The sequence below is a fragment of the Pteronotus mesoamericanus genome, unplaced genomic scaffold (genome assembly GCF_021234165.1).
Source record: "Pteronotus mesoamericanus isolate MK-2021 breed Mesoamerican mustached bat unplaced genomic scaffold, CSHL_Meso_final contig_90, whole genome shotgun sequence".
In the NCBI taxonomy this organism is placed as follows: domain Eukaryota; kingdom Metazoa; phylum Chordata; class Mammalia; order Chiroptera; family Mormoopidae; genus Pteronotus; species Pteronotus mesoamericanus.
Window position 1 is genome coordinate 4,386,256 of NW_026555277.1, and position 18,147 is coordinate 4,404,402.

An 18,147-nucleotide genomic window follows, 5' to 3' on the forward strand; every position below is an offset into this window, starting at 1 on the left:
CAGTATTCTGGGCTTAATTAAACAAGTGCTTCTTAAACTTAAGGTAAAATTTATAGACATCGAAATGTGCAGAAATAAAGTGTATAAAACTATTTCTGATAAGTGTATGCATTCATGTAACCAGTATTCTAATCAAAGTAAATAAGTGATTTTACTTCTCCAAAAATCAAAAAAAGTAGTTGATACCTACATTATTTTTGGACACATTACTTGTTAGATAGGGTATATACTTGCGGTGTACTAGTTATACCTTCATGGAGACTAAACAGATTTCTTCTTCCAATGAATACTAGTTCTAACTGCTGGAATTTTAGATCTCAGGCTCAGAGAGGAAGGAGAAAAGATGCTTCACTGTCTACCCACTTACCACCTACTCAGCTAGCTGACCTTACTTTAAACAAGGGGTGTCTGTCTAAAATGTCATACATTCACCTCAGTGTATGGGTACCATGGGGCACACTTAACTCCTGAAAATGAAAATGTATTCACAGATTACATGGAGGCAGCCATTGGTCAAAATTTGTCCCACATAACTTTGTTGTTTGGCAGGTTCTGTGTTTCCAAAAAAAAAAAAAAAAAGGTGTTTATGCCTCTAGGTGGAACATGTGACCTCTAGTTTCTGCCACTCCACCTCTTCCTAACGTTTGAGACTTGCATTACCTGTTTAGCCACTGAAGGCAATGAAGTTTGTAATCTCTGCTTTACTTAAATTGGTTATTTTTAATTCATTCTGTTCTTAAAGAACAGTTATCATGTTGAACTTTTAAGATTGGTTTGGGGTTGTTCAGTATAAGCTTTATTTTCAGCTTTAACTGTTTAAAAGATTAATGGTTGGGGGAAATTTTAAGTATTTTATGGAGGAAGTTTGTTATAGGTTATATGGTATCTTTAATTATTGGTATAATCCATAAATTTAGGTTACTATTAGTTTATTTTTTCCCATTAAACATTGTACAACATCAGGGTGAAATTAAATTATGGATGGTATTCTGTAAGCTACTTTTGAGCAATTAGAATTAATGTCAAAGGAAAGAGAAAAGCATTTTCTATTGTGATACATAGGTTAATTTTTCTGCCTAAAATTATGGTTAATTTCAAAGGTATTTTCATGTTTTTACTCAAATTTGCCTCTATTTCCAGTCATTTTTATGAACAGCAAAGATAGACTAGTATATCAGGTTAAAGATTAGAGGCTGTAAATTCCAAATCATGGGGGAAAAGTTAATGCAGGAAAGGAGGGTCAGTACTTCTCTGAGGTATTTGGAAAGTCATCGAGGATGGGTGAAGAGGTGAGGTGAAACATGGCAACAGCTTTGTGGAGGAAGCTGAGAAACTGTTCTGACGCTCTTCCTAGTAAAGTAGAAGGTGGGACCATCAGTTTAGGGTGACAGGCATGTGAGGTATTGAGGAATGTGGTAGGCCAAATAATAGTCCCCCAGATAGGTCCATGACTAATTTCTGGAACCTAATGATTATTACCTTAAAAGGCAAAGGGAACTTTGCAGATGTGATTAGGTGAAGGATCTTGAGATTGTCCTAGGTTGTCCTGCTGGGCCCAAAGGGATCACAGCGTTGTTACCGAAGGGTCGCAGGGGGTCAGAGTCAAAGGAGAAGGCAGCGTGCAGGCGGAGGCAGAGATGGGAGGGATGCACTGCGAAGATGGAGGGCTACGGCCAAGGAGTACCAGTGGTTATTAGAAGCCGTAAAAGGCACGGGAGTGGGTTGCCCCCTCAGAGCCTCCGAAAGGAACCAGTTCTGCAGTCATCCTGACTTTAGCCCCGTGAAACTAATTTTACTCTAGGACTAGAAGTGAATAGATAAGCTACTAAATTTGTGGTAATTTGTTTAGCAACAGTAGGAAACTAATACAAGGGAAAAGTTTGGAATAACGCCTCTGCTGGGGTCAGCCGTCTGTAAACAAATGGCGGTCTGTGGTTGTGAGAGGGTAATTCAGATGAGAGGGCACACATCTGGTGTCGTGGAGGTAGTCAGCAGGGTTTGTACTCTTTCCGGGAGTTCTCAGCGGTCTCAGAAGAATGTTCAAAATAAGGGAAAGCCACTGATAGACTTTGCCTTATTGGGCCTGGGGGAGATTTCTGATTGTTAGTAGCATTAATGAAGTGGTTGATCATGGACTGTTTTAGTAAGTAGGCAAGTGAATCCTAAGGTTCCAGGAAATAGAAGTATTAGGTCTTAGGGATCAGTAGGTCTGAAGAGCCAGTGAGTTAGAGGAGCAGGTTTGTTAAAGTATAATAAAATAGGGAAAGGTGGAAGGAAAAGTACCTTCAGTGCCAGAAATATTTGGTATTTTCTAATGATAAGTTTCAGGATTTGCCTATATCGGTATCAGGGGAGGGGATCCAAGTATGATGGGAGATGAAAATTAAGGTGTCTGTAAGGACTCTGGCAGACTGGTCGCTATTAGGAATGTTAAAGTTACCAAAGGTAATAGATGGCAAGGAGTAGAGTTGTGAGAAATGTAAGGTATTTGCTCAAGCCACTAAAGATTTGTATTTCCTTGGAAGTCAGAAATAGTGTGAGAAAATGGAGATGGTAGAATCTGTGGGCCTATACTATTTTTTCTGTAGAATTTGATGCTTTTAGATCCAAAAAAAGTTTCTTCTTTATAATGTTCTAGGTGACACATTTAGGGAACTTTGAACATAGCTGTATTCTGGATGAGCACAGATAGTTTGCTTAAGAATCTTCTTGGCACTTTTTCTGCTTTCAAAATGGTATCTTAGAAAAATATGGATCCAGTGACTTTGGGGCTATTAAGCTTCACACATGTTTAATATTTTTACTGGCTGCTTTTGCAAGAGTGGTTTGTTCAAGACAGGCTTTCCCCGTATGTTCTCTAGTTTTTGCGTTTGTGACTGACAGTATTAAACCTTGGCATCTTTGTGGTTAGGTCAAAAGCCCAGTACTAGGCTTTTATGTAAAATAAAACCAGGGCGTCCTCGTAAGTACTTTAAAGGTTAAAGAGTGTTGTACTTCGTAATTAGGAATTCATTGCCTTCCATTTCAGTGGCTGTTTCAAACAAATTAATAGAACCATGAATGCCTTGATTGCTATGACCCATGAACTATTTTTGTTTGTGTGTGAGCAATGATGGTGCAGCAAGCAGTCCATGACATTGAGTTTGGGGAGGCAAGTATACACTAAGCATGAAGTAGGCCCTGTGGTGCAGTCAGAAATAGAGCATGTATTTCTTGATGTAATAAAGGGAGTGAAACTTTTGTACATAAATGGGAAGCTCTCAATGCGCGCTATATATATATATATATATAGGAAATTTGGAGTAGTGAGGAAAATATTTAATAAATTAGGAGACAGTAAGCTTTAGTTCCTACTTTGTCATTAATTTGCTAAAGTCATTTAACTTTTTGGAGTGAGACACTTGTTTCCTTATCTATAAGGAAAATAAGTTTATTGGGTAAGAGCTCTGGTTCTTATCTTTTGGGAGTTATACATTCTTTGGAGAATGGTCAAAAATCATGGGTTCTCTCCTGGAAGATAATGTGTACATGTACGCACCACCCACATACCCTTTTTATTTGCATTTTCAAGGGGCTAATGAGTTGATTTCCTGAAACCTACCTATGGAATGTGGTTGGAAGATGTGTTAGTTTGATCATTTTAAATTTTAGAGCTCTTCCAGCTTTGAAGTTTTATACTATTTAAAACTGAAAGCAAACAGCTGCATGTGATGTCTGAGGAATGGTAATGATGGAGAAAACAGGAGCCGTGGGTAGGTTACTATTAAGTTGATGAAATGCGTTAAGCAACTCTCCAGGTGGGATTATAGAGCTTCGGTTGCCTATGAGTCTCCCCAGTACTGTTCCTTGAAGTAGCAGGTAGCACTTGCACAGCCTAAGTATATTAATTTATTTAATCCTCACGGTATGCTTTATTACAGTTTGGGAAAGCAATAATTTTTTGTTTATTTGAAAAAGTAGAAATATTTTCCTGAATACATAGCAATAGATATCATTTATTATATGGCTATATTCCTGTGCAAATGTTTTAAATACTTGAACTTCAAGGTGAGTATTCTATTCTCCATTTTGCGAATTAATAAACTGAAGCTAGAGAGATTAACAACTGGTGTTAGAGCGATTAACTTGCCACAGTCACACAGTTACTACATTACTAGAGTAGTGAAGGTTTGTTTGTTTTTTTTTAATTCCAAAGTTCACAGTCTTCACCTCAGTGCAGAAAACTTATGTCTATTGGCTCTGCTTTAACAGAACTTACGAGTATGATCATTTACCCTGAGAAATTACGTATGATAATTTGCCCCGAGTTGGGCTAGCATTCATTTGCCTTTTGTGTTTATGAGGATAAAGTCATTTATTCAGAACACATACAGGTGTGCATATGTATCAAGCCCTTGTTCTAAAAAGCTGTGTTTTCTTTTTCCAAGTTGTTCTATCATTGGGAAGTTTTAGGATGTGGACACTTGTGTGGGCAGACAACCCTGGTTTTCCCCAGTCTGATTTAAGAACAGTGACTTACCAGAGATTTTCATCCTTTTTCGTCTCATGGCACATGTAAACTAATTACTGAAATTCTGCAGCACACCAAAAAAGATATTTTTTTGCCAGTCTGACCAAAAAAATTGGTATAATTTGATTCCTTCACACTGGACAGTTGTTGTGTTGGCTATTGTCATTTTTTTATTAGACAGTCTTAAGAGAAAAGAGGTCAGTGCCCTTCAGGTATTGCATGTTTTAAAAATGACAGTGTGCTCTGGCATATTAGTAGAAAATCGCTCTTGTAAGTTATCAAAGCACATTGGCAGTCTTTTGTATTCTGTGTTTTTTTTCTAATTTTTATCAATATTTTCAAATCTGATATTGAAACACTCATTGAAAAATTGGCTAAGACTTATTAGATTCCTAGTTTTCATCAGAAGGTATTTATTACTATAATATTTAGAAACTCACCAGAAAAATCAGATAGAAGCTCTACACTAGCCCTACACTGATTTGAAAGTCCTCTAATTTTTGAAAACATTTTTGTTGATATATAACTTAACATACACAGGCTTTTTTGCCCTTTTTTTTATTTTGTGGAAGTTTGTTACATATTCTGGATAGATGTTATTCGTCAGATATATGTATTGTGAAATACCGTCTTCCATTCTGGGTTTGTCTTTCCTGCTCTTAATCATATCTTTGAAGAAAAGTTTTAAATTTCAGTTAATTCCAGTTTTTCAGGCTACAGTTGTTACATAGTGATACACGTATCAGTTTGGGCAAATTTATTAACCATGTTCAAATCCTTCACATCTTAACTAAAAATATTTTTTGTCTTCTTGTCCTATTCAGCTATTAAGAAATGTTAAAATCTTTAGATTTGTAATATCATTAATTGTAAGTTTGGATTTATTTCTCTTTTTAATTTATATATTTGAAGGTTTTGTTACAAAATGAATATAAGTTTAGAATAGTTTATCTTTCTGTTGAATTGATTCTTATTTCTATGAAATATCCTTCCTTATCTCTAGTTAATACTTCTTGCCTTAACTAAAAGTCTGCTTTGTATGGTATTACTATATGAACTTTCTTTTGATGTTTGCATGGCAAATTTCTTCCCATCTTTTCCTTTCCACCTTTCTGTGTCCTTATATTTAAGGTGTGTCACTTGTAAGCACCAAACAGTAACATGACTTTTAACCCCATCATTTATATGTAATGTTTATTTACATTTAATGTAATTATTGATACATTTGGTTTAAATTTGCCATCCTATTTTTTTCGTTTAGCCTCATCTGTTCTTTATTGACTTTCTCAGCTTTCTTGCTTTCTTTAAGTACATTAAGTATATTTTATTGTCCTGTTCTCTTTCCCCGTTCTCTGTTTTTTACATATTATTCTAAAATTATTTTAGTAGTTATCATAGTGATTATGACATGGATTTTTGACTTGTAGTTTACTTTGTATTAGTTTTGTTTTCAACTACTTCCTGGATACTAAAGAATACTTTAGACTTCCTGTGTTCTTTTCCTCTTGGTTTTCAGACATTTGATCCTGGGGTGCTTTGTTTTGGTGGCGGAACAAACCTGGTAATTTTACCAGCACTGTATATGAAAAATATACAGTGGAGACCCTGGATGGTAGATACTATCTTTCTTTAAAGGAAATACTTTCTTTTGGCAGGCAGGCACAGTATGGGCAGAACACTATGATTTAGTTGAAGTTGGCTTTCAGGCTTTGTGAAAGATTGGGCTGTTTTTACTTTGCGTCTATTTCCAGGGCATATCTTCACTCACAGGGAATAGAGCTTCTGGGGTCTCAGCTAAAAGCCTGAGGTGTTTACCACTTTGCTATACACATTACTCTGCCTTGGAATTCCAACTTCTCTCTCCTCACCACTGCAAGTCAGCTCTTTTGCCTCCCAGCGCTGCTGTGAGGTGTGTTGGTGTCTCATCCATGCTTAGGTAATGTGTCAGTGAACATCTTGATTAAAATTATTTGCAGGATTTCTTGTTCTTTTTTGGATTTCTTTCCTCTTCAGTTTCAGCCCTTCATAAGTCTTGGCTGCTTGATACTTTCTTTTTGGTCTCCTATTTCCAGTTCTCCAAATAGCAGACGACCCAAGGGAACAAAAGATGGATATGGGGCTCCTCTCAGTATACTTGGCTTTTCTCCATAATCTTGACCCCTCAAGTTCAGATTGCCTTATTGCTCTTTGATGCTTTTAAATAGTTAGCTTTAAAAAAAAAATTGTACAATACACATAACAAAATTTATCTTAACTTTATTTTTAAGTGTCCAGTTCAGTGAAAACTAAGTACATTCATGCTGTTATGCAGCCAATACCTCCAACCATCTCCAGAACTTTGATCTTTTCAAAGAAAAACTCTGTACCCATTAAACAATAACTCTCCCTTTCCACTTTCCCTTTCCCTTAGCCCCTGGTCACCACCATTGTACTTTCTGTCTCTAAATTTGATCTCTAATGTGACTCAGAGTTAATCTGTGTTATAGCATGTGTCAGAATTCCCTTCCTTTTTAAGGCTAATAATATTCTATTGTGTGTATGTACCACATTTTGCTTATGCATTCATTTGTCAGTGGATACTTGGGTAGTCTTCACTCTGGTTATTTTGAATAATGCCAGTATGAACACAGATATATAAATATTCCTGTAAGACCCTGCTTTTCTCAGAAGCTTCAATTTCTCCATATCCTCCCCAACACTTGTTACTTTCTGTGATTTGTTTTTTGATAGTAGCTATCTTGATGGATGTTAGGTGGTAGCTTTTTATTTTTACCCATCTTTTATAGATGTTCTTGCCAGAAGAGTTCGTCTTATGAAATTTTCAAATTTCATATTTGTTTTTTCAAATTTAGAAGTGGAAATACATGGACTGGCATCTTGAGGCAGGTTATTTCACAGATGGGAAGCTGATACAGATATTTAAAATCATACCTAGTAAATGCAGAAATATGATTGAAAGGGCCTGTCTGGCTCCTAAATATGTGCTCTGAACCACTGAATTATATCACTTTTCTAATACAGGTCTTCATTCTTAAACATCTTATAATCTCATTGATCCAAGACCTTAAGAGTGATGGTTCTAATACGGACTGTTTACTGGTGTTCTTGTTTTTTCCCCCACCATCAGATGATTAAATTTTGGAGTAGAGAACAGTGCTTTCATGATGGTGTGATTTACACAGCTTTAGGAAAACATGGGTTTTGATTTGTCCAGCATCCTAGGATACAGTCCTTAAAATAAATGAAAATTACTTTTAAATAAAATTTCTTAAAACTACACTATTTTAAAACCTTTCACAGGCCTGAGAGAGGGATTTGGAGCCCATTTTACAGTGATGGAAACTTTGAGCTTTAGTCTAGAGCTGTTTTCAAGCCAGGTTTTTGGCCCCATGTTCTCTGCTTTTTCATTCATTTTGCCAGTAAAGTTAAATCCAGAAACGTTACTGTTTCTGTACGGTTTGCTATTTCATATCTTACTGGTGCCCTTTCAGCAAGGTAGTCAGCCACAAGCTTGTGGAAGATATTGGGACTATTCTTTAAATTTTGAGCTACTTAAACTTGTCTCTAGTGCAAAGTTATTGTGTGTGTTTTGGGGTTTTTTTAAATTTTCTCTGTCTTCATTGTGTTAAGCCATCTTAAGTCATGATTACAAAGGGAACCCTGTTCGGAAACACTTAAATTTATTACATGTTGTAGATTTCCTAGTGATTAAGCTTAGGAAAGAAAGTTAAAACATGGTCTCACACTAGCCACTTGCTATAGAGAATTATTTGCTTGCTTGTTTGTTATTTTAAGTAAGTTTAGCTTTTCAGGGTATATCTCTAGTGTACGAGCAGGATAAATGTTTATTTAATATTTATAAAGTTTCTTAACACTGCTTGCATTCCTCTTTTCCTATCCTCTTTTTATAATAATAAATGAAAACACAGAGATCTTGCTGTGAGGAGAAGAAACCGCAAGAAGGATTATTGAAGAGTTTGATTAACCAGCATTTGCTTGATAAAGCGATTTTCAGTATTTCTGCTTCAGTTTTTGCGGTGGTCTTTGCCTAGCTAAGTAGCTACCAGTTACCACAAGTAGGATCAGGAAAGGCAGTGTAGATGAATGCGTACTGGTCTGTTAACTGCCCTTGTTTCTTTAGTGGTCTTATTAAAAGTACTGAACTACTTGTATTTGAAGCAAAAATTTTATAAAGAGCTCCCTTAAACTTTATAATTAAGACAAAGGACTATTGTATTTGTGTTTGTAGTACTGGGTTTCATAATTGAATGTGACCCAAAGGTTAGTTTTAAAATTTGCTTCCCAGATATCTTTAATTTTGCAAGAAAACATTGTACAGTGAGACACTAGGTATGAGTGATAATGTGAAAGAGCTTATAATTTCTTACTTTCCTTAGGTGCCTCATTGGCTACTGTGCCCAATATCCATTTATCCTACTTTACTTTTCTATGACATAATAACTGTTGGTTAAAAATAATTTGCTGAACCGTTTCTTGCAGGTAAATTAAGTAGTAAAAGTTAAATTTTTGAACTTCATTAACAGATTTTTTGTTCTCTCTTGATTTGTTTTTAATACCATTTTCTCAGTGAAGCTGTGCAGACCACTTACAAAGTCACTCCTTGACTTTGTACAGGTTTAGCTTTTATAAAATTTGCATTTTTACCTAGCACATCTTGACACCCCTAAGAATACTTCTGCATGCTGAGTTTGATCCGTCATACATTAAATATTTAGATGTCTTGATGGATTAGGTATCTTGGTGAAGCCAATAGTTAAGGGGGAAAGGCAGCAAATCTTTTTCAAGATGGTGGTAGTAGTAATACCTGTGGTCTTGTAGACTGACGACCTCTTGTCTGCTGAGACTGTGAAGAGCCCTAGGTTATGAGTAGGTATTTGCTAAAGACGGTTTACATGAACATCAGCTGGGTTAGGTTCCCTTTTTTTGTAGCATGAGGAAGACTGTGCAACTCTCTGTACTGCAGCTCCTAGAGGCCTGCCTGTCCTAGTCCGTGTTTTTAAACAGGCGGTACTTTTTAATTGTTTACCTAGCTATTACAGTTGTTCTTGGCGGGAAGTTGGTCTTACAAAAGCTATTCTCACAAGGATAGAAGTGGGAATTCAGTAGAATAAGATTGTGGGTGGATGTTGCATTACAGATGAAGTGCTTCTAGGTTGGTTTATCAAGTTAACTGTACAGATGAAGTCAGATGCAGAAGCAGTCTGACTTTTTCCCAGCTCTGAAAACAGGAACAATGAAATTATTTTGTCACTGATTACTCCTAACCCCGGTCCATCTAGCTTGTGAAGATTCTTGCACACTTCAAGTTAGCAACTCCTGAGAGGGAACCATAAATTTAGAGATTTAAAATGTAGCTTATCTCTGTGGATGTGAAATCACATCTCTTTAAGTAAATCTGATGTTTGACTCAGACATTAGGCTTTCAAACATGTTTTTCAGAACATTTTATATTTAAAATGTCTGCATTTTGGCTTAAAAAGGCAAAAGCGGCCATCAACTTTCTATCTTTGCTGAGCTCTCTTCAATAGATAAATGACTAATGTTAGACTCATACAAACTACATTTTGGTTAAAAAGCCTGAGGTTAAAGTATTATTACATTTACATTATGTTTAATATTTTTTTCTTTCGGGATGATTTTTTTCTTATCTGCACTTTGAGATTGTGTTTTAACAAGGAGGTTCCTATTAGAAATATTATTAGAAGTTCCCTTAGTATTTTGAAAATGCTATTGTGTACTCATAGGCTGAATGTGCTAATAAGCAATAAACAGATATTCAGCATTTTCATTGGAAAATATTTTCATAGATATTATGTGCACATCACAAGCTTATTGTGAATGTGTGCATGCATATCTGTTTTAAATACGCACACATACACCCGTGGGTGTATGCATGTATAGCTTTTATTTTGCTTGATGGTAATTAATCATATACATACCAGACATTGAATATAAATGACTATTTAGTATTACTAATTTTGATAGCCACACTCAAGTTTGTGGGTTACTCCTTCTCCATTTAGTATCTTTCTGGGATCTCTAATCAAATTTCAGGGTTAATATTATATGTCGTTTAATTACAGTCATTACCTACACCTTGACAGTCTTAACGTTAAAAGACAAAGGTTTAGCTTTTATGCTACAGCATCTGTATTTTCCTTACCCACAGTTGCCTCCCATGCACTTAAATGTTTGATGCTCTGCTCCAACACTCCAGCTGTCACACAGCCAGTTAATGGTAAAGCCAGAGGTCATATGAAGAATTCCCAACTCCACATCTATTATTTTCATATTAAAAAATTTGTAATAATTGATATTTTCACTTTAGAGAAAATAGGTACTTTTCATGTCACTCAGTACTGTTACTCCTAGAAATCTTATCCAAGAAAAATTAAAAGCATATATGCACAAAAAGGTTGTATCTAAATGTTCCTAGCAATATTCGTTAACAGTAGATGAAAACTGGAAATAGCTCAGAATGATGAATGAATAAACTAAATGTGGCATATCCATACAATGGCATACTATTCAGCACTAGCAGGGAATGAAATACTGATACATGTTACATTAATGAACCTTAACTCTATGCTGGGTCAAAAATCAGACATGAAAGAGCATATAATATATGATTCCAATTATGAAATGTCTAGAAAAGGAAACTTAACAGAAAGAAAAAGCAGGGGATTGAAAAAAAAGCTGCAAGAGGGGATTGACTGCAAATGGCTTGAAAGATTTTTGGGGGGAGGAATGATGGAAACAGTCTGGGACTGGATTGTGACAATTGTTATGCAACTGTAGAAACTCACTGTAAATTATTGAACTGTACTTTTAAAATGAGTGAATTTTATAGCATATGCCAGGGCTTGAAGGTCATGAGGAGAAAGAGTAGCTTCATTACACAGGAAACAGTGAAAGCATCAAAAAGGAGGAGAGAGTTGTTTAGGGGGAATCTTGGAACTTAAGGTCTTTCTTATGAAGCCCAGGAACTTGTCAGAAAAATAATGAAAATTTCAAACTCACTAAAGCTGATGTCAGGACTTGAAAAATGTGAGCACCAAAGGTGCTAATAAAAGTGCAAGTTTCCTTGTATCCATTTGTTTATGTACCATTATGTGAGATAAGTAAAACAAGATTGGAAGAAGGGTGTCACGTGAAGAGAGTGCTACTTGTGGTGAATGTAGTAAAAATTGATTGGAAGGTTGATCAATATCATTTTAGTTGCATTGCTAATATGGTAGAACTTCTGTTCATGTTCATCTTGTACTTTGTTTGATGTTGCTTGTAATGCCCACAGTTTGCAGTGGTTCCTAACTGTTTTGGGGTTACAGATGCCTTTAAGAATCTGGTGAAAGCTGTTTCCAAAATACTTACATATGGACAAACACAATTTTATAATTTTAGGAAGTTCACAGACCCACCAAAGCCAGAGAGATCGTAGTTAAGAACAAAAAAGGAATTCGATTACTAATCCTTTTGTGAGTTCTAAACTGTAGTTTTATTTCAGTATATTTTGGTATAAATATGTGTTTTCAAATAAGGCCCAAAATAAGACTTTTATAGTCAGTAATTCTGGATTACCTGTGCTCTATGAAGTGAGACACCTGTAATCATGTTGGTAAGAACTTGAAAATAAGGTGGCTACTAGTAAGCAATCTGTTTAAAATGACGGTAACTGAAGATGTTTAATGCTGCTCTGTTATAAGCCTTAGAGCCTTTTAATATTTACCAGTAAGCAATCAGCTTAAATCATTCGGATCTTAATTTTACTTCATAGAAAATGATCTTCAAGTAGAGTGTTTAATGAAGTAAGAACTGCATTTGGGGAGAAAGGATCTGCCTACCTTCCCTTTACCTTGCTCCTCTGCGCTCTGCTTACTTGCCCCTGACTGGGTGTGTGCTTGCTTTTGTTCTCCTTCTTTCTTAGGGTAAATGGGCGATTACCTACAACCATTGTTTATTTCAATAACAATTGTAAAGTCCTCCTTCTATATAATTTATGAGGTCGTAGAAAATCCCGTGTTGCTTAAGATAGTTTGAAGTGTTTCTCACCTGAAAAATTAACTGCTTTTGGAATTTGATTTCCTTTACTGTTGTAGCTTACAACGATTATGTCTGCAGGAGTTGTACTCATGTTTATATGATTTTCTGTTCACTGCAGGACCGTGTATATGTACAACAAAATAATGTGGAGAATGTCTACAATTTAGGATTAATTATTTTTCGAGATCAAGTTGTACGTTATGGGTGTATTAGGGATCATCTACGACAAACATTATTGGATATGATTGCAAGAGAGCGGAAAGGAGAAGTTGTAGACCGGTATTAATCATCTTTTTACTCAAGTTTTGGTTTTTAGCAGTTATATCCTGAGAATCGATTCACTGTCAAAACTTTATTAAAATAAATAAGTTTGTATAGTACATTATGAAAATTCTTGAAAACCCATATCACAGTTAACGAAGTTGCATAAATATTTACTTTAAAGCACACTTCTATTTTAGAAGCGGCCACCCTAAGCTTTTATTTGGTATACTCTTTTTTTAAAGCAAATCAGCCTCACCATTTGATTTTTCATGTATTTTTTTATGCTGACATTTTGTCTTTTTTTTTTTTTTTTTTTTTTTTGGCTGCTTTCTTGATAACATTGTTTTCCTTTATTTTGTCCTTATCTTTAAAGGCTTTTGGCTAGCCTTCATTCTTAACATATTTAATAAAAATGTTGAACATAGTCTGAAATTATTAACTACTGTACTCCTCTGTCATATCCGTAACGTGATTAGTGTGTCATTTCTGTGACACCAGCTGGAGTGGCTTAAAACATGCAAAATTGCTTCCTCTGCTTCTCTATTCAAAGCAGCTATTAAATGAAGACTTGTGATAGTCTTTTTATTTCAGCTTTGGTGCTTGGTCAGGATTCCTTAAAAGCTATTTGATACAAAAATTTATATTTCAAGCAACACAGCCTCCTTCCCTCCTCCCTACTTCCTAATAACCAGCATTTTTATTCTGTCTGTGTTTTTAAATACGCAGGAATATTTAGACATCTTAAACATATTTCTGTAAAATGTTAAGCAATCCCTGCATGAGAAGAACTTGAGATAAATACCTATGCGGTCATAATATGCCTTCTAATTAAAATTGCTTTACAAACCTTATTTTTAAAATAAGTTGCTTCAGGAAGATTGGTCACTTTGATTAAAAAAAAATGTTCTGAGGGTCTATTTAGATACTGCTATACTGCTGGGGGGTGGTGGTATGTGTGTTTTACATAAACCTTTGGTACAATTTGATTTTCAAATGTTTTTAATGTCTTTTGACAGAGGCGCAATAAGAAATGCTTGCCAGATGTTAATGATTTTAGGTCTTGAAGGACGATCCGTCTATGAAGAAGATTTTGAGGCTCCTTTTTTGGAAATGTCTGCAGAATTTTTTCAGGTAATCAGTGAAGATATAAATAAGTGCTCTTTTAAGATGTTCTTAAAGTTATTGAATGTGGTGACTAATTTGAATGTTTTAACCTTTTTTTACGTAGGGGAAAGAGCATGCAAAAAATACCCTTCAGCATACCTACCCACATTCTCCCATTGCAGTGAAGGAACTCATTAAAAAGAAATTGAAGAGTTTGGATGTAGACACATTCATTGTTTTTTAAATTATATCTTATAAAATATAAAAACTTAGAAATGACTGACATTTTATTGTATGTTGCAGATTACTTACCACCGGTTAATAGGCAGTGCATCACCAATGAAATCTCACTATTCAGTAATTAGTAAAATAAATGTAGAAATACGCATGATCCCATATGCACTGTGGGATCTATTTTTTTTAAAAAAGATTTTATTTATTTATTTTTAGAGAGGGGTCAGGGAGGGAGAAAGAGGAGAGAAATATGAATGTGTGGTTGCCTCTCACTTGTCCCCCCACTGGGAGCCTGGCCTGCAACCGAGGCAGGTGCCCTGACTGGGAATCGAACCAGCAGCCCTTTGGCTCACAGGCTGGCCCTCAATCCACTGAGCCACTCAAGCCAGGGCCCATAGTGCATATGTCTTAAAGACTTAATTGAGAAATTATAGGTCAGTAAGTACAACTGACAGAAATTTGTGGCAGTATATACAACCGAAACACTAACTGAAAAAGACAGTATTTTTAAGGCGATGGTAACCCGGGTTTATCAGAATGGTTTTGCCAAGATTTTTGTTTGGTGTGTTAATGTCAGTTGTTAGAAACTTGATATTTTCAAGGATTAAAACTACTTTTTTGTTAAAAAAGTAAGAAATGTTCATTTGTACATAATTCATATCAACGTATCTTCTATTACATAATTCTTAAGATATGTTCATTAATCCTACTTTCAGATAGGTTTTAAATCATTTGGGTTAACATTGGTAGTTTAGTGGAACTTCTACAAGGCTGGTGTTAGCAGACAAGATTAATAGTTGGTCAAAAGCTCTGTTTCTCCAGCTTCAGTATATATACTCATTTGAGACTGGGGAGTGGGGCGGCAGGAGGGCTTTAGTGAGTAGGAGTATTCCAGCAAAACTGTATGATAAACATGATGGGTCTTTCTAGGCATAATTTTACATTAAAACAGATCAAAGAAGAATTTGCCACTCTCAATTGGAGTCAAATGCTTTACTCTGGCATGCGTTTACTTTTTCTGCTATTTGGAGTACATTGGCAATATTTAAAAACAGTGCTTAAGGATAATGTTTTAATTTAGTCTTAGGTAAGTAATGCTTTTTAAAGGATATAACTCAGGCTGTATGAACATGTGTAATAAACTGTAAAATGTTAATAGTGCTCATGATACTTCATTTGGTTTGTGATAAATACCATAGAAACCCAGTTAAAAGCAGAAACATGTTTTGGTTATATGTTTTTAAAGAATCATGCTTCTTATTTGCAGATGGAAAGCCAGAAATTTTTAGCAGAAAACAGTGCTTCAGTATATATAAAGAAAGTAGAAGCTAGGATTAATGAAGAAATAGAACGGGTGATGCACTGCCTTGACAAATCAACTGAAGAGCCGATTGTAAAGGTGGTTGAGAGGGAACTCATTTCCAAGCACATGAAAACTATAGTAGAAATGGAGAATTCTGGGCTAGTACATATGTTAAAAAATGGAAAGACAGAAGGTAAGTCTTAGCAGTTGAAAAACAATTAAATTCTTACAGTTCTACCAAGTACTTAGTAATTTAATTTTCCTATAATTAAAATAGATTATGAATGTCAGTTTTCAAGAAGTTGTGTATAGCATTAATTTGTCACATGTTATTTTGGTAGGATTTAATGGTAAAGCTTTATACTTAATAAGGAAGATTTTAGATGTTTCTGGTGAATCGAGTGGCTTTTTTCCTGTCTTTCATCTTAAGTCTCCTTACTTTGTGTTTTTCTTAACCCAGAAGAGAAATCTAATATTGGTGAGGCCAGCGAGCTTCTCATCTGTCCCTGTACTTTAGTATTATATGTACTAAAGAGTTTGGACTCTGTTCCCACAGGGTCCTGTAGTTTTTGTGATTCTTTCAAAATATGAAGTTCCCATCTTATAATTTTTGTAGGCTTCCTTGTGGGAGTCAGTTTTGATAAGGGTTCCTAAAATGCAAAAATGGATGTCTTTTGTATTGATATATTTAGATAAATTAGTAAACTGGTTTTGGGGACTCTGAAGTTATAGACTGATAACAGAGAAGGAAGAATTGCATAAAAGTAAGCATTTTGAGATAATTGTAGCATTTACTGCTTTGACTGTTACCTTTATTTTCCTGAAAACAGTTTGTGATAAGAATCCTAGAAGAAATAAGTAAACAGTCATGTTGTGCTTGTTCTTAATTTCTGAAGCTTTGCTTTAAAACAATGAGTTAATAAATAAGTTACTGGCATGATACTAAAAAATAAACATGGTACTTACTCTTCTATTCTCCTGTTTCATGGATGAAGTCTTGGTGGTATTTTAGCCACTTACAGAAGAAATACATATTGCTTGTTTGGGGTAATGACCTAGGAAGGGAATGAAAAGAAAAAAATTAAAGTGAATAAGTTTAAAGAGGGGGTATAAGAGAATGGAAAAGAAAGATGATGAGAAGGATTGCTTCATGCTTCTTCTAATAGAATCCTTGCTTTGTGTTTTGAAATAGTTACATTTCTATATGTGTAATAAGCTCCTGAAAAGTTTTACATAACTTTATTGTTTTTCTTAAACCCCCCCAAAATTGCTTTTTAAAAGCCCCTTCTGGTAAACTGTTTTTTGTAAAAGCAGATATACCTAAAATGATTTTTGTTTTGTAGAACAAAATGTTTTCTAAAATAAGCTGATCCTGACGGTCTAAGTCGGGGGTTAGCAGACCTTCTTGTAAAGGGGCAGACAGTAAATATTTTAGGTGTGTGAATCGTATATTGTAGTAAGCTACTCATCTCTGCTGTGTATTGAGAAAGTAGACAATAACACAAAAGGATAAGCTTGACTATGTGTCTATAAAACTTCATTTGATTTTTTTTTGACCATTTAAAAATGTGGAAATGATTTTTAGTTTATAAGACGTACAGAAAAGACAATGGGCTGTATTTGTATTTGGTCCATAGATTACAGTTTGACCTGATCTAAATGGTCCCTGGCAGATTTGGACATTATGAAACATATTTTCCTCTGCTTAAACAAAATGAGAATAAGTTTTCTAATGTACTCTTTAGCCATTGAGTTCATTCTTTCACCTACCTTGAGGGTATGGGAGGGGGGAAGATTAAATTGGCCGAAGGTTAGGGGCTATAAAATGTTTGATGGAGAGAGATTGTTGTTAGACATGCCTGAATTACAGTATCTCTGTAACCTGCATGGAGACTTGGGTTATAGGCATTAAGTATGCCTGACACATGGCAAGTGCTTAGTAAGTGCGTAAGTGAAGAAGTACCACAATAGCCGCTTACCATAGTTCTCTATTTAGCACTTAATGTTTTCAGCAAGTAAGCAACTTCTGTGATTCTAAATTAAATTGTAAAATCCTGGCTTCAATTTCCTGACTTTCCACTAGAAAACTAATTGTGAAATGTCTTAATTTTGCTAGGCTCTGCTCTTGAGCATTATGTCAAGAATAGGTCAGGGGCACAGCTTCACCATTATGAAGCCAAATGTCTCATAAATCAGAATGTGAAAACAGTTTTCCCACCAGGAATGGAGAATGAATTGGACTGATTATCAGATGCAGATAGTACTGTGAAGTTCAAATGGTATCTCATTTTATTGTTTTATTGTGTACAGAAATAATGATATTTAATTTTGGAATGCCAAGTATTTTTTATTTTCTCATTTACATCCACTACGCCATACATTTATATATAGCGTGAAAGACAATGAAATTGTATTAATTTACATACAGTTTTAATATACAACATATAAATAAGCAAAACTGTAACAACATAGAAACAAAATAGGTAAGTAGGAAACCATTTTGTTAAGGGATATTTGATACGCCAAATTTACTGTGGTATATGAGGTCTGCCCATAAAAAGTCCAACCACTGTTAATATAACTAGAATGGTTTGTGTGACATTGATGTAACTTGGCAGCCAAGGAGAGTGGACTGGAATGCACAAGCATGAAAAATGATGGCTTCACTGTA

The 18,147-nt window shown here is 35.1% G+C and overlaps 1 protein-coding gene across 2 annotated transcripts in view; it reads left to right on the top strand.

Annotated features, from left to right (window-relative positions):
- The window catches only part of CUL3 (cullin 3), a 91,746-nt gene that overhangs the window by 45,857 nt on the left and 27,742 nt on the right, over nt 1-18,147 (top strand). For both annotated transcript variants that reach the window (XM_054585608.1, XM_054585609.1), the window contains 3 exons: nt 12,690-12,850; nt 13,852-13,966; nt 15,441-15,669. In XM_054585608.1, the coding sequence (XP_054441583.1) occupies nt 12,690-12,850; nt 13,852-13,966; nt 15,441-15,669 (505 nt within the window). The remainder of the gene's footprint in view (nt 1-12,689; nt 12,851-13,851; nt 13,967-15,440; nt 15,670-18,147) is intronic.